Here is a 25510-nt window from a genome sequence, read left to right as displayed (position 1 = left end):
GCTGCAGGCACCGTCATACCTTCCTAAACAGCTTCTGGGCATGCTTAGAAGCTGTGCAGGGATGACGCTGCAGCCCCGGAAGTGACGGCGGGGCCGGTGCAGTGCATTGTGGGACCGAAGAAGACGGAAGAGGACACAGAAGAGATCGCGCTGGCTTCAGCTGCCCACACCTGAGATGGCAGCGCTGGACAAGACATTTTCAAGGTAAGTATTTCTTCTAAAAGGTAAGTGCAACCCGGGACAGATCAGAGGCTATCCATTGTGGAATGCACTAGCCCTGACTGTCCCGGGGGTATTTTTATGTATTTTTATTTTTTTTAGGTTGAACTCCACTTTAAAGAGGACTTCTTCATTCAGGAAAGCAGTCACAAGTCAGTTCAGCGTTAACAGGCAGCAGACCATCGTTAACCAGCATTAATAGGCGTTGACCGGCATCCAGCCAGCGTCAAGTCAGCGCCAAACGGCATTTTTTAATTGTCCCTAGCAATTTGTGCATAGTTGAGCCAAAGGAGTATCCTACTCATTCCCTTCTCCTATCCAAGGTAACAAATAAATAAAAAACCCAAATATACTGGACTGGTCATTGTCTCAGTTCTCACACTTGGAGAAACATGCTTAAATGTGCTGTTGTTGCTAGCGGTAACCCAGGGGAACCCATATCCAGCAAAACGGCTGGGAATTGTGCTACACCAATAATCGACTAGATGCCATAATTAACTATACTATGTATACTATATATATATATATATATGTATATATACTATGTATACTATGTATATACTATAATATACAATCATTTTAATGTATTTTAGTTTTAATGGTGGGTGTTTTTAGGGATAATCTTTTTGCAGTGCACCACTTGAGTGGGTTTGAGTGACTTATTTTATATGTCCTCAATAAAATAATTATCAACCTTTGTCCAATTTTCTCGCCTAAATAACCGATTGCTTCCTAACTGGGGGAGCTGTCATATCACTGGGATTCAGAGTTGTATAAAGTACTCGAAACCCATACTTGAGTAAAAGTACAAGTGCTCGATCAAAAAGTGACTTGAGTAGAAGTGGAAGTGCTCGATCAAAAAGTGACTTGAGTAGAAGTACTAAAGTATTCAACATTTTTTGTACTTAAGTATTGCAAGTAGTTTTTTTTTTTAATTTTGCTACTCAAGTACTGAAAGTAAAAGTACAAGTACTATGTTATGTAGTAATTAAAGAAAGAAGTCAAAAGTTTATTAAAGTTAAAGTTATTAACTGGTTGCCGACCGCCGCACGACTATATACTGCGGCGGTCAGCCCCGGGCCAGGCCAGGCAGAGTGACGTATCGGTACGTCACTTGCCTGTCACTTCCTTGTGAGCCAATAGCGGGCGAGCGCACGCCCGCGGAGGCTCGTTCACAGGGAAGTTAGTGCGTGTGTGTCCGCCGGTCACTCGCCGATCGTCGGTACAGAGGGAGAAAGTCAGGCGGCTGATGTAAACAAGCCGCCTGTCATTCTCCCCTGTGTAGAAACAGTGATCAGACGGTTCTACTATGTAGGACCGTTGATCACTGTTCCTACACTAGTAGCCACAGCCAATCACAGTAGAAAGCACGCCCCTAGGGACACACTTATCCCCTCCCTCCCCAATAAAGTTAACCCCTTCCCTGCCAGTGTCATTTTGCAGTAACAGTGCATATGTATAGCACCGATTACTGCAGTAATGTCACTGGTAACCCCAAAAGTGTCAAAAATGTCAGTCAAGGGTCCGATCTGTCCGCCGCAATGTCGCAGTACCGCAAAAAAAATTGCAGATCGCCGCCATTAAGCGTTAAAAAAAAAACACCAAAAATGACAGAAATCTTTCCCTTAGTTAGTAAACGCAATAACTTTTGCGCAAACCAATCAAAATACGCTTATCACAATTTTTTTTTCCAAACATAGGTAGCAGAAAACAAATTGGCCAAAAATGTTAAAAAATGTTGATTTTTAACATTTTTTTGGGGGGGAATTTCATATAAAAATAATGTGAAAAATATTGTTATTTTTGCAAAATTTACGCTCTTTTTTTGTTTATAGCGCAAAAAGTAAAAATCGCACAGGTGATCAAATACCACCAAAAGAAAGCTCTGTTTGTGGGAAAAAAAGGATGTCAAATTCGTTTAGGTACAGTGTCGCACGACCGCGCAATTGTCCGTTAAAATCACGCAGTAAAAAATCGCAAAAAAAACCTTGGTCGGAATGGGGGTAAAATCTTCCGGGGCTTAAGTGGTTAAAGAATGAAGTCAAAAGTCAAAAGTACACATGACATTGTACACATTTTTTGAGCTTCATGAAACCTGCCATCTACTGTTCTGGCAGTGGTAATTTTTATAATAGTAACGAGTAACTATGCAGCACAAAAAAAAAATATCGGAGTAGAAGTATTGAAATCATCGAAATAATGTAGTGAAGTAAAAGTGGAAGTAGGAGAAAAAAATTCTACTCTAGTAAAGTACAGATACCGCCTTTCCGTACTTAAGTACAGTAGTGAAGTAGTTCTACTTAGTTACTATACATCTCTGCTGGGATTACATACATGATAAAGCCTATATGAGGCTGTAGGGATTGGGTTACATGTATTCCTCTGGAGATGTGCACTGAACATATCTCTTTGAAGTGAAGCAGCCAGAACACCTTGTCAATGAGTTGTCCCCACATGACCTGCATTGCCCTTTCTTATCACAGCGCAACTGGCTGCCGCCTCTAGCCCCGCCCAGCCTCCCGCACACTCCATAGCTGGGGGCGTTGAATGAGCCTAAGCCCCCTCCTTCTCTTCTTTCCCTTCACGCCTCCTGGCTGTACATACCACGCCTCTCCGTGCCTCCGTGCACGCCCCTTGGCAGCACATTCCCACGCCCAAGCCGCTGCCCTGTCTTCTGGATGCTCATCCCCAGCCTAAGCCACGCCTGCGCAGGCATGGGGGCGTTGTGAAAAGCAAGAGAAGAGAATGGCTTGGGCCGGGGATATGCAGGTATGGGCGTGGAGAGAGGTAAAGGAGAGGCGTGTACTTCACACCTCCCGCTCACCTATTACCCAGCCCAAGTCACTCCCCTCCACGCCTCCCACCCACACATTCCCAGACCAATCCACTCCCCTCCTTTGCCTCTCCACGCCCCCCGCCTGTACATCCCCCAGCCCCAAGCCGTGACGTAGCCAGATGTGTAGAGTCCAATCCGGCTACGGTGCTCCGGAGGACCCAAACCTATTCGAAGGGCGGGTAGCGCATTTCTTCGCCTGTATACTTAGTCTGAGAGGTGCGCGGTGATTGGTGAACGCCAGAAGCCTGTTCTGAAAGCTGCGTTGCCATTGGCGGAGGCCTCCAGCGGCATGGGTCCGAGCGCAGGCTTTGTATACAGTCAGTGAAGCTCGGCCCTTTAACAATGGATGGGGAGAGCCTGGCCGATTGATGGACGGGGCCGGCCAGCAGAACAGGGGGGATCGGTGACTGGGCGGACGAGATGCGCTTGGCCTGTGAGCGGCGATCCGGAGCTGATTAGTGAGCGAGGTCGGTCGGAGGGGGAAGGGGAGGCATGGGGAACTTTCACGGGGGGCGAATGTTAGTGTGCGGGCGGGGGGGCTTTGTTGGCTGCAGCCTGGGAACCTTCATGGACATCACCCCCTGTACTTCCCATTACATGACATCGGTGGTCCCTGCACTCATCATCTCATTTATTATTATTATCTGCAGCCTTGTAGCGGGATGGGACTTTATCATATAACAACTGTGACCCCAGTCTGCTCAGCCAATCACTGAGCTCATCCTGCAAAATGTCATTTAACCCTCAGATTACATTAATAGCAGTGGGATCTTTATCTAAACCATGTGATTGCAATGCTCACATCTAATTGGACACTGGAGGGAATCATTGTTACTTTTTATATATTGAAGATCCCTCTCCTATCCCTGGGATCCCATCATTTCCTCTAATCCCCTTAGCTGGCCGCTCCTTCCTGCCCATCAACCCTTTAATGAGATTTGTGGGTGGGGAGGGAAGGGTTAAACCTCTGTTGGTGGGATTTTAATGAAATGCAAATAAGAGATTTGGTAGAGAGTGAGTTCTGATGATGTGATGGGCCCTTTGTATGGAAACTTCTCAGGGGCCGGCCCTTTATAGCCCATGGAGGAAACTCAACTCACCGCCTTGTCTTCCAGGCTGAACTTCTTCTTCTCCCAGTATTGGACCTCCTGACGTCTCGGCCCATGGAGCTGGAAGGCTTGTGGTGGAAGGGCCAGCTGGCTGCCGATATCCACCAGGCGCTCCGCTATAAGGTACCCCCGCATGTTTCATCAGATCCAAAGGGACACCATCCAATTGTATCAATTCACTTCTGAGATCCCAAAATCTGTCCCAGCTTTGGAAGAAAAAGTCACAAGTTTACCTAATCAGTTTTATAATTGTTTAAAATCCACTGCAAAAAAATAATACCTGTAACCATTTGTGTTGCCGGCTTACTCCAATATTATTATTTCAGGTACTTGTATAGCGCAGTCAATTTACGCAGCGCTTTACATATACATTACTAGTTCTTGTTGGTATTAAACTGTTGCAACTTGAAAAAACAAAAAATTGTATCCATTCGTGTCACCAACTTGCATAATAATCCATTTGTGTCACCAGATTGTTTTAATTTGAACGCAAACAAGTAATAATTGTCGGTATCAAACTTAACAGTGAATTGAGAATGCAAAAAAATGTACCCATTTGTATCGCCAACTCACATAATATCAAAAATAATAATAATAATAATAGCATTTACAGGTTATAATTGGTAGTGTTAAATTCTGCTGCAACTTGTGAGAAGAAAATGCAGCGATTTGTGTCACCAGCTTGCTTAATTTGTACATTTACAGGCTATAATTGCTGGTTTTAAACTCTACTGCAACTTTTTAAATGGGGGGGGGGGGAATAAATTGTAACCGCTCGTCCTTGTATTAGTGTTCTGTATACCCGTTTCATTGAAGTCACATCAACCAAGTTTTATTTTTGTTTGTATTAAAAACCTATTTATGGAAACCATATTTAAAATCACCATAAAAGTATTAATACTATTTAGATCACAGTAGTGGCACAATGAAATTATAAATGATATTCCATCTATTTATTTATTTATATATATATATATATATATATATATATATATATATATATATATATATATATATATATATATATATATATATATATATATATATATATACACACCTTTAGTGGTAAAATTAATAAAAAAAAATGTATGCTAAAATATGTACGTCGTCTTAAAAAAATAAAAAAAAAAAGTGATAATTGTAGAAAAAAAAAAAAAAAAATATATATATATATATATATATATATATATATATATATATATATATATATATATATATATATATTTTTTTTTTTTTTTTTCAAACGTACATATTTTAGCATACATTTTTTTTTTTTTTTTTTTTTTTATTTTACCACTAAAGGTGTGTGTGTGTGTATGTATGTATGTATGTATGTATGTATATATATATATATATATATATATATATATATATATATATATATATATATATATATATATATTTTATAGGTTTTAGTTTTTTTTTTTTTTTTTTCACACTAAATGATGCTATGTTCAAATAAAAAAAAAAAAAAAAATTGCTTTGGTTTTTATTTCACACCAAAATATGCTATGTTAAAATATTAAAGTATGTGTGTATATACTTTTTTTTTTTTTTTTTTATTTAAACATAACATCTTTTAAGTGTTTAAAAAAAAAAAAAACTAAAATGTGTAGAATTTTTTTAAATTATTATTATTATTGACATTTTATTATTATTTTTTCTTAATTTAGCATTTTTATTTTGTATTTATTTTTTTTCTTGTAAGTTTAACTTTTGACACTTTTTTTTTTTTTCTTTAGTGTCTAATTCTAATGGCAGTGTGGGGGGGAGGCAGAGGTGATGTGAATGGCTTGTGGCTTTGGTCTTCTCTGTGATGTTGCTCAGGGGGAAGATCCTTGGTGTTGCATTGTCATGTAGGTCTTCTGGCTGCTCCTAAGTTGAAGCCAGCTGGTCAATTCCCCATGCCTCTGTTCACACTCCGGTGTTAAGTAGCAGGGAGCCTGCAGTTTCCTTTAGGGCATATGTGTTTGAAAATACTTTCTGAGCAGGCTCTGGGGTGCTACCACAAATAGATTTTCACGGTTTAAATCCCTTTTGTTATTCAACAGCAGGAGAGGGGGGATGTTCCTTAAAGCAGCAAAGTGGCCAGCGATTGCAAAAGCCTCTTGTGTTTGCTACAAGTGTCCCCTTTCAGGGTGGTGGAGGGTCTGCAGTTTATCATTATTGCTATGTTTTGGAAATATGGCCCCTTATTTTCAGTAAATATTCATTTAGATTCAGTAAAGTATTGTTTTGCTCAGTCCCGACACTTCATTTGGTCTAGCACCCATTTGAGTGGATTAGGTTGCCATGGTTGCCCACATTAATTAATTTGAATTGTTCTGTAGAGCAGAGTCTTGTCATATAATCAGCACAATTCAATTAGAGCCTCAGACATTTCCAAGGCTAAAATATAAGGGGGTGCTTGTTGGAAAGTTTGGTGCATGTGTAGGATGAGTCAAATTGTATTTATTTGGAACAATGACCTAGTGTGTGTATAGTGAGTGCACCCATTGTGCTGCTTTAGTTGCATAGGTACAAGTAATGTTTACTGATATCTTTTAAATACAAGTAAAAATTGGCTGCCAAAAACAATCCCATCCACAATACAGCTTTCCTTCTCTACTGTGAATAATGTTCTATAATCTCTACTACCCGCCTTCTGATTGGTTGCTAGGAGTTGCTGCTCTTTTACTGTTAACACTGTCATTTTTCTACTTTGTGCAATTTATGGTAAAAATATATTTGAGCCATTTTAATCAATAATCTAAACTTTTTTTTTTTTTTTTTTTTTGTTATTTTTGTCTCCAGAGACATTTCACCCTAGACATAATATAGTTAACCCACCCTCCTCTTCTTCTTTTTTGCATCCAGGGTCAACTTGGATACTACAGGCCTAATTGATTTGTGCTAAGGCCTCTTGCACACTGCAGCTTTAAAAATGCTCAGTACAGCTTTGTTTTTTTTAATTAAAATAGAGCCCATTCATTCTTAATGTGCCTATGCACACAGCCGCGTAAATGAGCGCCGTGTATTCTTCAGTAAGAACAAAATAGAAAAATCTGCATTTTTTTGGTCAGTAATTTACGCCTGATGCGCGCGAATACGCTAAAATGAGGCAAAATGCTAATTCAATATCAAGAACGCTAGAATAAATTTGCGCACATTTGCGTGAGTGCATAAGCGTGAAAATGCGCGCATTACAATTACGCCAGAAAACGTAGATGCTCTAAGGAGAACCGTGTGTAAGCTGTAGATGTCTTTAGTAACTGGTGGGTGTAAAGCAGATCTTAAAGCCCCGTACACACGTACTGATCGTCGGCCGAACGATCGGCTGTCTTTTGTCCAGGGCTTTCGTGTCTGTTGAAAACTGCAAAAGACTGCACATGAATTTTGTCGGCCAACAACAGCCGACTGCAGAAGTGATGTCATGTGATGGTTAACTTTCCGTGTGTTTTGTCTTTTCTGAGCATGCCCAGTCTTGCTAATCTGCTGTTTGTCGGCCGAATTCTGTACTGACTGGCGAACAATCGGCCGTTCTGGTAACGGCCAACAAATATTTTAAAGTCTGCACGACAGATTCTGTTCAGCCGAAAATGCGCTGTCGGAAGCATTATACTAACAAGCCTACAATCGGTCGGCGGCCGAATATTTACGGCCGACAATCGGTACGTGTGTACAGGGCTTTACTCAAAAATGTCTTTGCTGTGCTGCAATTTTAATCTTCTCCCTTCTGAAATAAATAAAAAAAAAAATAATAATAAAATTTTATATATTTTATTACACGCCATTTATGTAAACACACACCAGTTCTCACACATGTTCTGAGATCTGCCACCATGTCAATTGGGGGGAGTGGGGGGGGCTGGCTCTGGGAACCAGGAAGAGACAGCCGCCTCCCGGTGACGTAAATCATAAAGATGTAGGGGTGGGATGGGACCTGCAGCAGGAGAGCAGGGTGAAAGCAGACCACACAGAATTCATTGGACTAGTAAGTATGTTAAGCTAAAGAAGAACAATCTGTAGTGCAGTGGATTACATTGATATTGGATACTTGTGTTAGTTTTATTTAAAAAAAAAAAAAAAATCATACCAGTATTAAATAGTAATACCTACCTGCATTTTGATTAAATCAGTTCTATGGATTACTTTATAATAAAAAAAAGAAGTTTACAATCAGTTTAAATTTCTAAAAAGTAATAAAAACAAAAATAAATGAAAAAAAAAAAAACTAACGGAACTGAATAGACACCAATATGGATGGAAACTTTTTTTGTGTTAATTACTGTACAAGAATGCCGGAAAGATCTGTGTGATAGAGGTTAATGTATTCTATCCAATTGTCTGCAAAGCTCAAATTACCATTTTGCTGTCTCTGTTTACTTAGGAATTGAAGCTTCCGTCCTACAAAGGCCAGTCTCCCCAGCTGAACCTAAGACGCTACTTTGCAGACTTGATAGCTATTGTCAGTAATCGGTTTAAATTGTGTCCGACTGCTCGCCACCTCGCTGTGTACCTGCTGGACCTCTTCATGGACAGATATGATATTTCTATCCAACAGCTCCATATTGTGGCATTATCTTGTCTGCTTTTAGCAAGTAAGCTATTTTTTTTTTTTTTTTTTTTTTTTTATTTTTTTTTACTAATGCCAAAAATTTTAAGTTCTGCATGTGAACTTGCAATATGTTTGTTTTTCTGTGTCCTGACTTGTTTATATGGAGGAGTTCCTTCTCTTTCCAGTTGAAACTTCAGAATTTAACTTTGTTATTAACACTGACCTTCTGTCATGTCATCTGTGCAAAGTCATGTGTTCAGCCTTGGGCTAAGGTGCCTCAAAGACTGGTGGAATTCCATCAGCAAGTTTTCTCTACTACAAATAAAAAGAAAATCTATATAATATGCAATATTTTATTTTAACCAGAATTATTATTTATTATTAATAATAATAATAATTTTTTTTTAAGCTCTTATCAAAACTGAAAGTACAAAGTCGCTGCATGTTTCCTTTTTAAAGGCCAAGTTCAACATCCCTAAAAATAAATAAATAAATGTACATCATTTTGAGGGGCAAAATACGTGCATTTATTTATTTTGACATTTTTAATTTTTTTTTAAATTTTTTTTTTTTTTTAGACATGGAACCTGCAGAGCATTGCACCCATGATTATGGGAGCAATGTCAGGCTCCTGCATACACTGCCTATAGGTCTCTATACAGGTAGGCAGTTCCTCAGCTGTAGGCATGAACTATGAGAGTGCTGATTAGCGCGCTCAGTAAATTGATACTTTAAGTCCATCTGCTGTGGTAGAAGATGGGACATGTAGTTTATTCATTCACAGATCACTATGAGTAAAGGATGCGGCTGTGCTGACAGAGCCCCGCACAGCTGTGTTAATTTCAAAATGTGACTGGGTGCAGGGAGAAAAACCCTGCCCGCTGTCGCATGGGGTGAGGGGAAGGATGCGAAGTCCCGGTTCACACTACCGCGACTGGTCAGCCTGACAAGTCATTTTCCATTCTGTGCTACGGGAACTGTTCTAATAGGAGCGACTCAAGTCACTCCGACTTAGAAAATAGTTCCTGTACTACTGCGGGGCGACATCGGAGCGACTTGCATTGACTTCCATTATGTGAAGTCCATGCAAGTCGCGCCGACGTCGCGGTGCACGGTGACTTCACAGGTCGCCCCCGAAGTCGGATCGCCATAGTGTGAACCGACACTAAATGGTAACATGTAGCATGTTAAATACGGGTGTAACATGTTACTAAAGGTGAGCCTATCCTTTAACATCAACCTGTTCTTTGCCCATACACAGAAAGGTGGCAGGTAAAGGACTTATTTACGTAAGCATTTACCTCTGAAGGGAGATGTGTGGTGATCCTTTTTTTTTTTTTTTTTTTTTTGAGGGTACTTGCCAGGCAGTGAGGAGGTGATATGTCTCCTCGCCTCTTGTCTTAATCCTTTTAAATCCATATCAGTGCTTGCTGCAACCATGTGCTATGTACTCAGCTGCTTGTCAGTTGCATTCATACCACCTGCCAAACACGAGCAGGGACATAATTCTGGCCACGCATCACAGCAACGGCAAGTAATAGAGCTCCATCCGGCTTCCTTTGCAAATTAAGGGGAGCGGTAAATGTGTGGCTCAACCACTTCTTTTTTATTACCTTGGCCTAACTTAAGCTCTGTACACACGTACCGATCGTCGGAGAACGATCGGCCATCTTTTGTCCCCGGGCTGTCGGTGTCTTTTGAAAAGTGCAAAGACAGCACAAGAATTTTTTCCGCCGACTGCAGAAGTGATGTCATGTAATGGTTAACTTTCCCTGTGTTTTCTTTTCTGAGCATGCCCAGTCTTGCAAATCTGCGGTCTGTCGGCCAAATTCTGTACTGACTGGCGAACAATCGGCCGCTCTGGTGTCGGCATACAAAAATTTTAATGCTTGCATGACAGATTCTTGTCGGCAGAATGTGCGCTGACGGCTGTCGGAGGCATCATACTAACAAGCCTACAATCGGCAGATCGGTCGTCGGCCAAAGCTTTTCGGCCGACGATCGGTACGTGTGTATGGGCCTTAAGTTTCCCTCTCCGCAGCTGAACATGCGTTTTTTTTTTTTTTTTTTTTTTTTTTTTTTCCCTTGCTTCCTGCAACTCAGTTTAGCAACTGAAAACAATAGAAAAAACAGCTCTGAGCCATTCCAGCTTGATTTTACGCAGGGCTGAAGGCTCTGTCTGCCACCATGTAACAGTGATGGGCTTGTTGTAAAGTACCCGAGCTACTGTTCCATCTCTTAATCTATAGATAGAACCACCTATATATCGGAATATTAATAGAAAAAAAAAAAATATAAAGCTTGCCTTTTTAGATACATGTTTTTAAATGTGTACAAATGTAGTTCTATATCCTCCGCCTTTTTTTTTTTTTTTTTTTTTTCTTTCCTTCTCAATACCAGAATGCACATTTTCCATCGATGTATATGTTCATTTACATTCATAATAAGCACGTTAAAATGCATATCCACAGACACAACTCTTCAGTTTCGGATGTGGATGCAGTATATGTTTGCGCACCTGTGTGCATGTCCCCATTGATAACCATACACCTGTATTTATTCAAATCAAAAAAAAATATATATATTTTGAACACCCATATGCTGGAGACTGGCAATTTCTGGTACTGGCATTAAAGCAAATCTGTTACATGGGCAAAGCGGGGATTTTCTTTAGTGGCGGTTCACATTAGTGCGATCACAGAGATCGCATGTGATTCAGAAGCGCACTGCTCCTAAATTACATGCGATCTCTGTGCTGGGCAATTTTCAGCCATACAGTTTGTATGGCTGAATTTGCACTGCAATCGCACTAAACACGCACATGACCCTTTTTTTTTTTTTTTTTTTTTTTTTTTTTTTTTTTTTTTATCCACAGCAGAATCGGATCGCATTTGGTTCACACCAGTGCGATCCGATTCTGTGCGAACTTACAGATCGCACTGCGATATGCGATCGAAAATGGGGGGTGTCGTTAACTTTTTAATTTACACCCCCTGCGTATCGCATATGGCAGTGTGAACTGCCAGGGGAGCGGATGCAATGCGGGAAACACGCTGCATATTCGCAGCATTCCCGCATCGCAGAAATGTGAACCAGGTCTTAGGCCTGGTCCACACCTATGCGTCTTTTTTTTTTTTTTTTTTCTGCCCAACAACAAAAACATCTCCACTTTTTAAAAACTTTAAAAAAAATGCAAAACTCATCAAAAAAACGACGTGTGCTAAAACACAAGCTGCACAGGTGTGAAACAGGCCTTATGCTAGATGCATGTGACCATTTACAGCTCCATAAGAGGGAGCTGTCAAGTCCATCCTTTTTAATTATTAACACATGAAAGGTATACAAGATCTATATGTAATTGCATCCCATCGGTTCCTTGCATGCATTTAATCAGCCATTGAATCTGTGATACGTGTCCGTCATTAAAGAGGCAAGTTGCCACCTGTTGCAAAATCGGAGACAAAAGAGATGGACCTCCTGTGTGCTAAAATGTGTTGATAACAGCTGAGATTGAAATAAGAAGACCTTAGAGAACCATGGAAAATTGTAGAGTGTTCATTTATTTATATTTTATTTTTTCCTGTTAATGGCAGGCTTCCTGCTAACAAACAAATGCATTGTTAACCAAGAAAAGTCATTCATACACTGTGAAATTCTTGGTTGTATCATTGCACTACTTCTTCCTTTCTTCTTTCTCAAGAAATATATTTTTTTGTTACTAGACATCAGATGGTACAAAGCATAATAGACCTTGCCCAAATTTGATCCATAAAAAGAATACCGAAAAAAAAAAAAGGCCAATGGGTACAGAATATGCACAACATACACACAATAAGAAAATCAGAAGTAAAATTTCGTCCAAACGATATGTAGATTTTCCAGTCGTTAGTGCTTTCGACAGCAAATTGTGAATTTTCGTACAACAAAAACTGTATAAAATTTTTATCGTACGTGAACACACCGTCCGTTCTTTGTTTTTGATTGATTTTTGATGTACAGTTTTCGTCTGGAAAAAAGACTACACATGCTCGGAAACTAAAGAATACATATAAAACACTTCAACACATGACCTCACATCTGAAGTTGAATTCTGTCGTATGGGAATTTTCCTATGAAAGTAACCTTTTCACTTTCGACATGAGACTAGCATGCAACTAAAAAACGGATGAAAATTAGTCCGATAATCTGTGTATGTACAAAGCTTAATGCCTCGTACACACGCAATGATTGTTGGCTGTGAATTTTCGGCCAACATTCGATCGGCCAATTGTCGGCTTGTTAGTATGATGCTTCCGACAACCTACTGCGACTTTTCGGCCGAACAAAATCTGGTGTGCATGCTATAAAATTTTTGTTGACCGTCAACAGAACGGCCGATTGTTCGTCAGTCAGTACAGATTTCGGCAGACGAAAATCAGATGAGCAAGACTGGGCATGCTCAGAGAAGAAAAAACACACGGAAAGTAAACCAGCACATGACATCACTTCTGACGTTGGTTGTTGTTGGCCGAAAAAATTTGTGTGCAGTCTAGAGCACATTTCAACCAACACAACAACACTGGACAAAAGACGGCCGATCGGTCGGCCAACAATCGTTGCGTGTGTACGAGGCATTAGAAACAATGTCCGCATCCCAGGTGACCTACATGGGACCAACCGATTCCCATCCAATCTTGTAATCTTTCCATCCAATCTTTTTTTCTTACAAAAGAATGTTTAGATGCGTATCACTGCACCTTTACTCCCCTGAACAGACCCCCAATATGAAATGGGTAGCCTCTCAGACAGGGATCAGGTGGACTGCAGCCTAAATAGTACTGTCTGGTGGAGGAGCCATGTGTTGATCTGGGGCAAGGCTGGCCATACATTTTATTCAATTTCCTTTTTAGGCTCCTTTCACACAGTGTGTCCGTCAAACGGACTCCGCTTTTCTCAGCGGGGGATCGATCCGCTGAGCAGGAGAATGACAGCTGTTCTCCGCACTGTGTGCGGAGACACAGCTGTCACAGCCCCATAGATCTCTATGGGGGAATCGGATGGGAACGGACAGTCGGTCTGTTCTCATCCGATCCGCTGGACGGATGGAAAATGGGGTTTCCATCCGTCCAGATTTGACGGATCGGGTGTCAGCGGACATATCTCCGCGGACATCCGATGCCCCATAGAGATGCATGGGGGGGCCGTTCAGATCCGCCCAAAAAACGGACAGGCGGATCTGAACGGTCCGCTTGTGTGAAAGAGCCCTTAGATTTACCTTCAGCTAGAAGGGTCTGCCTGATTGCATAAAAAGTGAAAGTGTTTAACCTCATATTATATGGTTTTGGTAAAGGTCAATTGTAGAATATATTGTAGGATTTGTGGTAATGCCTCCTAATAACGGCATGTGGTTGTCTGTGCTTAAACTTATGTAAATAATTCCTGAAGTGTGTATTCTATGCATGCTTCATGATGGATTTTGGGTGGTGGTATGGAGTTCTGCTCACTAGGCTAGCTTGTATCTGGAGATCTAAGGGCTGTGCTCTTTTGAAAGATGTGCAGGTAAAAGCAATATAAATCCATCTGCGCTCACTAATTACCTCGGCAGCACATTTTACTAGATTACAATCAGCATTTCCTGTGTCTTTTATTTTATTAGTCTTGGACTTCTTTTTGATCCTGCTAACCATTCTTAGTACTCCAGGTTTTTAACTTCCATAAAGGAAAATCTAGTTTTGCTTGAAAGGCTAGAATGTGCATCCATATATTAACAGCATATACGTACAGGCGGTGCTCAATCCCCCATCATTTCATGCTTTCGCATCCTTTTACTATACTATATTTACTTGTCATTGGTTCTTTTTATTTGTATTGTATTACCCACCTATGTTATATCTGACATTGTAGATTTGGCAAAGATTCACTATGCAACACAATGGCAACTTAGATTTTCTAACTGTTTTTAAGATTTGTGATTTAAGCCAGGGCTCGTCAAACCCCAGGCACCAGGTCGCCATGCTGCACGCGCCACTATGTTTCCCAGGCCCTGCTTGCCCATCTGCCGGCCCGGGACCAGCATCTACCAGTGCCACTGGGTAGAGAAGCGGCACTGTTGACAGTTTCACTGGCCATCAAGGCCGGGAAATAATTTAATGCAGTGTGATGTGCAGTGCATTTGCTTGAGTGGAGCACAGGGAAGACATGCATGGTCTTTTAGACCCTGGATGTCTTGTTTTAAAGAAAACCTGTCCCCCCCCCCCCCAAAAAAAAAAAAAAAAATCATCACATGGGGGACTTTTTGTCCCCTATGTAATAGAAAAAAAAGAGTTAAGTAAAGAAATTAATTATTCCCTTTTTTTTTATTGTAAAAAAAAAAAATTCAAGTTAGGCCTAAGCACATAAAATTCAGCTGCCCCCCCCCCCCCCAAAAAAAAAAAAATTTGGAGCCCACATACACGCACACTGGAATGAGAGCAATAATTCTAGCATCAGACCTCCTTCGTAACACTACACCGATGCACTATATAAGGGGCTTTTAAATCGTTGCCTATGGAAAATATAGGGTGCTGACATGTTTAAGGTTTGACATGTTTGGTATCTATTTACTCGGAGCAACCTTGGCCTTAATATTTTACCAAAAAAATTAGTAAATTATTGCGTTTGTCCTTTTTTTAAAATCATTTTTTTGGGTGAAATTTTGCGGTAATATGTGACATTTAAAAAAAAAAAAAAAAAAATGGAACTACCACTATTTTATTCTCTAGGGTGCCTGCTTTCTGTGTGTGTATGTGTATATGTTGGCTGTGAACTGTGAAAAGGGTTAAATGATAAGTTCACCTTTGGGGAACATGTTACATGTTCCACCTGTATGATTTATTGGTTACAAAAAACATGGCTCCTGGTTTAAAAGCAAATTTGTCCAGCCCTGATTTTAGCCCATAATTTGCCCTGTGCTGGAAGTTATTATTATACAGCATTTTTATAGCTCCAGCCGTTTGCACAGAGCTTCACAAAATAAACGATGCTTATGAACTGTAAAGTTTCTGAAATGGAAGTCTAGTCTAATACATTCAAATTTTTTCTTTTCGCCAACGGGCTGAATGAAGAAAATCTGATAAACAGCATAGATGGACAAATCTCCCGACTGGCTAATATATTCTAAAAGCTGAAAAAAATAAAATTTTGGCAAGTTGTGTGGTGTTGGCAGGGTCATCCAAGATTGGTTTAACAAAACGTCCCCACATCACTTGAGCGGTTATCTTCTACTACTAAAATGCTTTCGCCCCCTCTAACTTTTGTTTTGTATCTATCAAATAGTAGTAAAATTCTACAAAGGATTGTTAATAAACGTCCAATCTGGGCATGAGGATAGCGTACCAGAGAACTAAACACGTTTAAAACTTCTAAGTTAAGAGAAAATGAGGTTAATGTATAACTTTTTAAGTGTATCTTTACTTTTGCACATGCAAAAAACTAAACTTAAAAAGCCTACTAAACTAAGATGACCGGTTTGAATTTTGAAAGAATTTTCTTTAGAAAATCTTATCTAAGAATTTTTGTTCGAATTTTGCACCATTAGTGGGCTGCAACAATGGCCAATTTTCTTGCGGTCATCAAATCTGAGTTATCGGGCATAATGGAATTTTTTGAAAAACAATTTTCTAATCGATGATGAGAAAATCCATGCAAGAATTGTAATCGAAAAAGAAATGCTCATGGGTGAAAGAAAATACAATTTCCAGAAAGAAAAGATTACCAGCCACAAATTCTTTTCTATAGCAACATGAGGTGACATTTGAAGGCTTAGTGGTACCATCTGACGCACAACATTTCTGATTTTTTTTTTTTTTTTAAAGAAAATTTGTTCGGAATATAACCTGTGTATGGCCTGCATAAGAAAAATAATAGATGGTGTGATTTCTTTCCTGCAGCCACGGGTTGCATGAAAAAAAATAACTTGCTTTTTCCATCGACTAAGAGCCGGTTCACATACAGGCGACCCCACTTCCCGGGGAGACCTGTGAAGTCGCGGTGCACAGCTCGCACCGTGACCTCGGCGCGGCATGCACGGACTTCATATCATTGAAGTCAATGCAGGTCGCCCCAAAGTAGTACAGGACCCTTTTTCTAAGTTGGAGTGACTTGTGTCACTCCTATTAGAACGGGTCCTGTGCTGCTCTATGGCAGGCGACTTGTCAGGCGACCAGGTCACCTGACAAGTCGCCCCAGTGTGAACGGGGTCTAAATCTATGTTGATTAGTAGGGGGGGGATCCCTCCCACGGAGCTATTGTTCTCTTGGGTGGGGGGGGCCTGAGAACACAATGATTATTGCTAGCACCTATAGCTGCTGGGTAAAACCAGCATGTCAGATTTTTGATGTCATTATTGCCAGGTCGATCGATGGATAAACCTGGGTACATTCAGCCTTCTCAGAGATTTGAATCTTGGCCAGTCCCTGGTGAACTGGCCAATATCTATTGATGGCCAGCTTAATTAGAAGGGGATTGGGGTGGGGAAGTTGTAATTTTGTATTTTTTTTACAAAGTGTAAAAACTATGTGGGCTTTTGTTTTCCCCATGTTGTTGCACCACTTGTACTGTCCAAATAAAAAAAAAAAAAAATTAATAAACCAAATTTTTTTTTTTTTCTCTAAATAAATAAAAAGGTGCAAAAAAAAAAGTTGACTGGCCCTGGAACTCTTGGAAAAGGGGATACTGCTGCACAGATTTTATTTTTTAAAAGCAATCTACATTCAGCTTTAGGTGGACTGTTTTTTATGATTAGTTTCCAAAGGTTTATGGTGTGTTTTTTTTTTTTTTTTTTTTTTAACTCCAGGCAGTTAAATAGACGGCTGACATGTACACACAAAATGTTTACCTGCCAAATGATTTCTAATAGTGCTCAGACATCTGCCTCTTCTACTCTGGCAAGTCTTCATAGAACAATTGTGTTATTCATGCAGTCCAGTTTTATTTATAAAGCTTGCACAGAAAAGAACAGCTCTTGTCCACTACAGCTAATCCAATTGCCCCTTTTAGACGGCCATACTGGAACATACTGGATGAGCAGTAAAATCATATATCTGGATCTATTATTACTATGTTGTAAATTGCTTCCTATGATTTAGCTCTGCCTAATAAAAGGGGGGGGGGGATGTGATTGCGGATTATCTAGCATAGCACCAGTCTCTATGTGGTTTATTTTTATTTATTTTTTTTTTTAATTTGCATGTTGATGACAATCATATGATGCACTTTACCACCATGTCATCTCCTAAGTGACTTTCAGTGGGTCTGTACACATCGGTAGCATTCATACTGGTGAATATATTTCCCTTTTTAGCACACAAAATGAATGTATTGTCATGAATTTCATTGCATGCATTTTCACGTATGCAGATTACAATAAATAATGCAGCAGCAGAGCACTGGCCTCAGGAATCCGCTTCTCATTAGTTTGTTTTCTAAAGGTCACTTTCATACAAAGGCATTTCTAAGTAGCAGTTTAGTAGTTGTACTTTGTCAAAGAGGATACAGCAGTATTTTTTAATAACTGTGAAGGCTGATTCTTCCATCGTGGTAAACCTGTAAACTATCCAAGACAACAACGAAGCTATCTTTTGGTATTTAGATTTAGCCTGCAGCGGTAGAAGCATTTAGAGACTGTTCACACCATTTGCATTGGACAGCCTTGCCCAGTGTAGTCCTAATGCAAAGAAGAGGGTAGATTGCCTTCTTTCCTATGGAGTATCTTTGAACCACTGTGTTGCACTGGTGCTTGCTGAAAAAATGCCTGCATGCTCTATGTAAGACATGCATGGTGTGTTAAGGGCTATCTTACAACCTATGTGCCAAACGAGAAGTGTGTATGAACCTGGGCACACACAAGTTGGCAATTTTACAGGATCCAATTCCTGTTCAGAAAATACTGAAATGGAATCAGCTGGTTAGGCAACTAGGGGGGTAACCAGAATGTTAAAATAGAAAATTAGAGCCACATAGCAGATAAGCTTCTTCTTGAGTCATTGAAATATACAAGTTAATCTGCTGCTTTTTATAGCTGTCTGGTACTGCTTAAAGCAAGCCTAAAATGTATTAAAAAATGAGAAAATGCCAGCCAATGTGAAATGTAGACACCTAGAACTGCCTGTACATGCACTTAACTTCTTTTTTTCCCTTTTTCTGATCTGTTCACATTGGCCTGCAGTGCTGGGGTCAGAATTCTGAACGGTTACCCTATGCTTTTTTGCTGTTGGTCCTGTAATAGAATGCTTGGCCAAGTTTGCAAATGTTGGTTCAGGAACGAGGAGTTTACAGCTCAGACTTCACAGTTCCAAGTCAAGATTTGCATACTGAGCCCCCCCCCCAATTTAACCATTTGGCCTCTAGAAGGTTTTACCCCCCCAACCCCCCCTTTCATGACCAGGACATTTTTTTGCTATTCAGCATTGTGCTATTTAAACTGGCAATTGCACGGTTTTCAACACTGTACCCCAATGAAATGTTTTTGTTTTTACACGAATAGGACTTTATCGTGGTCATATTTGGTCAACACTGGGTTTTTTAGTATATAAATGGGAAAGAGGGGAGAAAAAAAGCACCCCAATATTTTCTACTTCCTCTTTATAAAATCTAATTGCTTCAAAAATTTAGGTCAAAATTGCATTCTGAAACATGTCTTTGGTGTTTTTAAAAAAAAAAAAAAAAAAAATGAACCAATCAGTGTATATTGTTTGCAAAAGTTATAGCACAGTCGTGTGTGTGTGTGTGTGTGTGTGTGTGTGTGTGTGTATATATATATATATATATATATATATATATATATATATATATATATAATATATTTCTAGTAAACCCCCCCTCCATTGCGGGGGTTACGTTCCGGACCCAGCCGCGAAAAGTGAAATTCCTCGAAATAGGATTAAAATGCATTGTAGGCATGTTTATTTTACTGTCACTGTACGTGTAGAAGCATTTTAAGGTCTTTAAACACACTTTTAAAACAATAGAAACTCATTTAAACACATAAGATACTAAGAGACATAGCAAGAGCTATGGAAAACACAAAAATATTTCATTTTTAATGATTTATATAGTAAAATAACATCACAAAAAAAAAACGCGAATTACCGGGACCGCAAAAACTGAACCGCGATGGAGCGGGGGATTACTGTGTGTGTGTGTGTGTGTGTGTGTGTGTGTGTGTATGTATGTATGTATGTATGTATGTATATATGTGTGTGTGTGTGTGTGTGTGTGTGTATATATATATATATATATATATATATATATATATATATATATATATATAATAATTTAGAATTTCATGCAACTATAGGTGCTATACTGTAATGATGGTGATCAGTGACTTAGTGGGACTGTGATAGGGTGGCGGGCAGTCTGATGCTAACTGAAACGGATGTCGCTAGTGACACTAATACAGTGATCCGTAATAATGCTCGACACTAACACTGTACTAATGACACTGGCTGGGAAGGGGTTAACCATGTGCCTAACAAGTTAGTGTTTGTAAGGTGTTCTGCTTTTACTTTCTGACCTCATTGGATTTCTTTTCTTTTTTTCTTTCTGCCTTTCAGGGAGAGTAAACTGCCAGATCGCTGCCTCCTGTACACAGAGCTCTGTGTGTTTTGTAAACACAGAACTCTGTGATTGGACACAGTCAATCAGTGGATTTCAGCTGAAGTCATTGTCTGAAATCTGCTGCCAAACTCGCTCTGTGTCCAGTCACAGCACAGGTCAGCAGGGGGCACATGCAAGCACACCCCAAACTCAGAATAAGGCTGTCTCGTACGTGATTGTGCCAGTACCTGCTGCCTGCTCGCAGTATATTTACTGTGAAAGGTTGGCAGGGGACTGTGGAAGATAACCTTAAGTATCTTAATTTCATGTCTGTCGCCACTCAATCCATACGTAAAAAACAGGTGCATTCCATGATCTGTACAGGCATGTATGTTTAACAGTTATTTTATACAAGAGAATTAACTCCCATTTCTTACACTCATCGATCTGTTTTACAGGTAAATTTGAAGACAAAGAAGATCGAGTGCCAAAGCTGGAGCAGCTGAACAGTCTGGGCTGTATGACCAACATGAACCTGGTGCTGACCAAACAAAACCTTCTTCATATGGAGCTTCTGCTGCTGGAAACATTTGACTGGAATCTGTGCCTCCCAACTCCTGCCCACTTTATAGAATACTACTTATCCATTGCTGTCCATGACACTGATCTCCATGATGGCTGGCCTATGATCTGCTTAGAAAAGACCAAGATCTACATGGCAAAATATGCAGATTATTTCTTAGAAGTGTCTCTGCAAGGTACAGCACGCGTTATACCCTTATCTTGTTAGAGATGAGTGCCAGTGATCTTTACAATATGTAAATGTGTAATTGTATTTTTTATTTTTTTCTTCATAGATCACATATTTTTAAATTACCTCCCATCACTTGTGGCAGCGGCATGTGTAGCAGCTTCCCGCATTATCCTGCGGCTTACGCCTTCCTGGCCAACAAGGCTCCACCGTCTTACAGCGTATGCCTGGGATGTTCTTGTGCCTTGTATCGAGAGGTTGCTGATGTAAGTTCAGGAATTTTAATTTTCTTCCCTCCTTCAACAAGCCTTAATAATAATAATAAAAGAAACTATATGGGATTGACCGATATGGTTTTTTTTTCCCTGGCCACCCTCTGAACCTAAAAGCATTCAAAACGACAAGTTTTGCTGATTTTGAATGCTGTATTTTTTTTTTTTTTTTTTTTTTAATCTGGCACCTTTTAAAGGCTCCAGTACCCAGAAGTGATGTCATGACATGGCTTCCAGGTTTTTACATTGGAAACCCGACAGAGCTAAATGCGGCTTTGTTCGGGTCTTCGGCCAGCCGGCGTACATTTCGGCTGGTTACTTGGGTCTCCCGTTGGGGCCAGAGACCCAGGTGAGCCGTGTGGGGGCGTGCCTTCCTCCCTCTTCTTGTAATGACAATTGAGCGGCTGCTCAGCCACACCAGTTGTCATTTTAAGAAAGCAGACCGTTGGCTCTAAACAGTACCAGGGATATGCTTCTAGCTGCAGGCATCACTCCCGTACAACCATTTGAAGTAATATCGATCATATTGGCAAGTTTGTGACCGATACTTCAAAAAAAGTGAATATCGGTCTCCGATTACCGGTCCCACCAATAATCGGTCGATTCCCTAATAAATAATGAGAGAGAGAGATAAAATATATATATATATATATAAATTTCCTTAAATCAAGGTCTTTTATGTCAAAGGATTCATAAATATGGGTTCAACTACATGGGTGATTTTAAATTTCTGCAGTAAGGCTCTGTCTCCTCAAATCCAGGCAGTTATCAGAAAAAAATTACACAAATTTGTGCAATTCTGTAATCTTTAAAACACGTTAAGTGTGTGGGGTTCCTCCCCCCCCATGCAGTGGAAGTACCTGCATTTTTGGATTTTTGTACTAGCCCTCCTTGCCGAATACTGTACAGTACAAATAACAGAACTCAAAAAGGTGGGAGCAAAATGCAGATGTGCTGTGCTGCAAGGAGCATGCTCGTAGAGAGCATGGTGACAGAAATTTGTTAATCTGTATGCTGCTCCTCTTTTGACTGTCTGGTAAAAGTGTAGGAAGACCTGTAAGTGAAAGCAAAACTGCAGCAGAAACAGGCCAGGTTCCCTTCTTCTCCCACCAGCTGTGTGGAGCAAAATAGAAATCCTTTGGCAGGTAAAACCGTTATTGCGTATGTGTTTTATCTGCTGTGTGCCTGAAGTCCAGCTTTAAATATCTCCGTAGCAAGCAAATAAAATCATCTGTGTAGTTTTTGCTGGGTTATTGGTCTATATAAACAAAGAAGGAAGAAAGTGCAGGTGAGTTGGTGCAACAGAACCCCATCATTTGATGTCGTGATAATTGTAGCACTTTTCATACTTTCTTGATTCATAGCCACTGTAATGAATTTGATGCATTTTTTACTGCATAATTGAGTGGCAAAGATCAACCTAAATATTGCAGAAAATGTGAAAATAATCAACACATTTTAAACAAGTCTTCATATAAATCCAATGTCAAATCGATACATGTGAAGTAGTTGTGAAAGAGTCAATGTGTGTTCCACCAGAAATCACCTTCTCAATACTTGATCTCTATATTCCTCAAGTTGTACACACCAGATGTGACTACCATTAGCCGCTCACCTCCCAATTTGACCTATGGCTAATGGGTCTTATGCGCCTGTCCTTTAAGGGTTATATGTAGATGTGGCCGGATTTCTTGAGAAACTCTCTCCAGATCCGTTCCTACCGCGTATGCCATTCCCCAACAGCATATGTAGTAATTGAATCCCCCATTTTGGGGCATCACTAATGGAGGCTGCAGCATGTCGGTGAATGACAGACGGCTCTCCCATTTAAGGCTGCGAATTCCCACATAAATGACAGATGCCTCCTGAGACTAGGCATCCCCTGGATGCTAACAGACGTCCTGCATCACCAGCTCTGCCCCTTACATGTTACGCCATAGCGTATAACCTCTGTATATACACATGGTGGTTGCATGACTGCATGTTTTTTAGATACGTTTTTACTGTACAAAATAAGCAAAAGAGATGGTGTCCTTGTGGACTGCTAACAGAACAGGTTTTCCACATTTGCTATTACTGATCTTATTTAGAATCATTCATTCCACTTATGATTTGGTGGAAAGTCCTAGAAAATACATCGCTAACTATACAAAAATGAGGGGTCCACTGCACTCTAGCTCTGATTTTTTTTTTTTTTTTTCCTGAAATCTTGGCAATTTTATTTTTCTAATTTGGTATTTCACAGAATAGTTTTAGAAGTATTAAACTTAGTTTTGAAAATGTCCACCTTTTTTAAAAGGCCTAGGCACTTGGCAGAAAAAATGCCAAGAACTTAAAGCTGAAGTTTACCTATGATAAAAAATTGGCACAAGGGACATTACCCTTAGCGAGATGTGTCGTCCTCCTTTCATCAAAATCTTCCTTCTCCGGAGCCCATTGCTGCTCTGACCTTCCGGTGCTGCTGGGATTACTAGATCTAAGGGGACTTATCAAGAGTGCCTGACAGTGCCCTCTTTTCTGTCCAGCTGCTTAATTATTAGAAACTGTTACTACTGCTTCCATGAATGAAAATGGATCTATGAATTAAGGGTGGGCAAATAATTGATAGGCCCCTTATGCAAGAAGACCATGGTGCTATGGTAATGCAAAACTATTATATAACCTTACTGTTTTTTTTTTTCTTCTTCTTTCTAGTGCACATGACAATGATGTGAAGGAGGCAAACAAGCACAAGTCGCAACTGAGCCACTCTGCAGCCCCATGCATATTTCCTCCTCAGTCGCCCATCACACCACAAGCTCATGTCCAGCAGCACCTACCCCAATTCCTGCAGACCCAGCACCAACTACAATTCCACCACCCAACCCCTCAGCAGCCGAGCTGCCAACAAATTGTCTCTGCCGCTCACACCTCTGCATTCCCTCTCCAGACGTGTACGTCCAGCCTGGCCACTGGTGTCCAACCACTGACACACATACAGACTGCTGCCAGTGTCTCTTTAGCTGCTGTGCCTATAGAAGTCAAACCGTGCATAGGGGTGACCTATAACCGAAGCTTCCCAGTGAATGGACACTACTCTTGTATAACACAGTGCTTCGAGAGGTGATGACAGCCATCTCCACCATCTTTGTCCTGCTCTGGAAATACATGCTGTGAATTGACAGTCATTTTTTTTTTTTTTCCTTTTTTGTTTTGGGGTATTTCTAGTGCCCCCATAGAGACTAGTGCAGGAGAGCGCTCTTTGAAAGCCTATAGAGGCCCAACCACTCAACGGTGCTAAAGAACTGTCTGACCAAGTGCTTTTCCCATTATGGTCTTCAGGGAACTTGTCTTTCTGAAGACATATTCACTGTGTGATGAAGGAGAATATACAGTATTAGTCTTTAGCAACATGTCCATAACCGCCTGGCCAGTTATAACGTGTTCACAATGGTTCTTGTTCATCTGAAGTACGGTTACTGATGGCATTTTGTACTGGTCAATTCTAACTCCTCATGTTCAAATGTTTCCATTATACCTCATATACAGTATATCTTCATCTTTTTTTTTTTTTTTTCTCTTTGGTTTTTAAAGCAATATTCCACACTAACTCAGGGAAATAATATATAACTCTATTTCATGCTGCTGGTGTTTTATTTAATATAGAGTTAGAAATGTGCTGGACAAGTTCCAGAAGCTAGATAGACCAGAAGATACCAAGGCGTCCTCAGACCTTTCCACTGGTGCCTAATTCCTGACCTTCATTTGATGTCAAGGAATGAATATCTCTTGCCTTGAAACCTGTGTCTGGCTCCTACATTCATTGGCTAGCTGGTGGCTAGTACCGTCCTGGGTTAGATGTCTTTAATGTTTTGCTTTTGTCAGACAAAGGTCTAAAAAGATATCTAAGCTGCTTTTCAGCCCCTTTTTGGAACGTATTTCAGAGTATCAAAACGCCTTATGTGTATAAATCATGTAGTGTTCTAGATAAATATGCTGCATGATAACATGAGAGGGGTGAAATGGACCTCGGTAGTTAACCCTCTTATTGTTGTGGGTAAGGTTTTGATGGTGTAGATAGAATTATAGTTTCATACGTTTTTTTTATTTCTTTAGAAACCAAAATGAAAGCAACCAAAAGTAATGTAAAATCCAGCCTTTGTATGGTCGTCTGAAAAATATTTTATCAGTGGACTCTTGCAGGCTTTCTCCCATACCGATGCAAGTTCAGTGAGTTTTTAGAGTTCTAAA

General features: G+C 40.1%; 1 protein-coding gene across 1 annotated transcript; it reads left to right on the top strand.

Annotated features, from left to right (window-relative positions):
• The first annotated feature begins 3314 nt into the window (after nucleotides 1–3314).
• On the top strand, nucleotides 3315–25196 carry CCNJ (cyclin J). The gene is made up of 6 exons (XM_082269195.1): nucleotides 3315–3522; nucleotides 4171–4287; nucleotides 8534–8744; nucleotides 20716–21015; nucleotides 21115–21274; nucleotides 23975–25196. Exons 2-6 carry the CDS (start codon nucleotides 4219–4221, stop codon nucleotides 24384–24386), a joined length of 1152 nt encoding a protein of 383 aa, XP_082125321.1. The 5' UTR covers nucleotides 3315–3522; nucleotides 4171–4218; the 3' UTR covers nucleotides 24387–25196.
• The last annotated feature ends 314 nt before the right edge of the window (nucleotides 25197–25510 follow it).

This window comes from Pelophylax lessonae (genome assembly GCF_965119305.1).
Source record: "Pelophylax lessonae genome assembly, chromosome: 9".
In the NCBI taxonomy this organism is placed as follows: Eukaryota; Metazoa; Chordata; class Amphibia; order Anura; family Ranidae; genus Pelophylax; species Pelophylax lessonae.
This window is presented reverse-complemented; position numbering and strand designations above follow the sequence as displayed.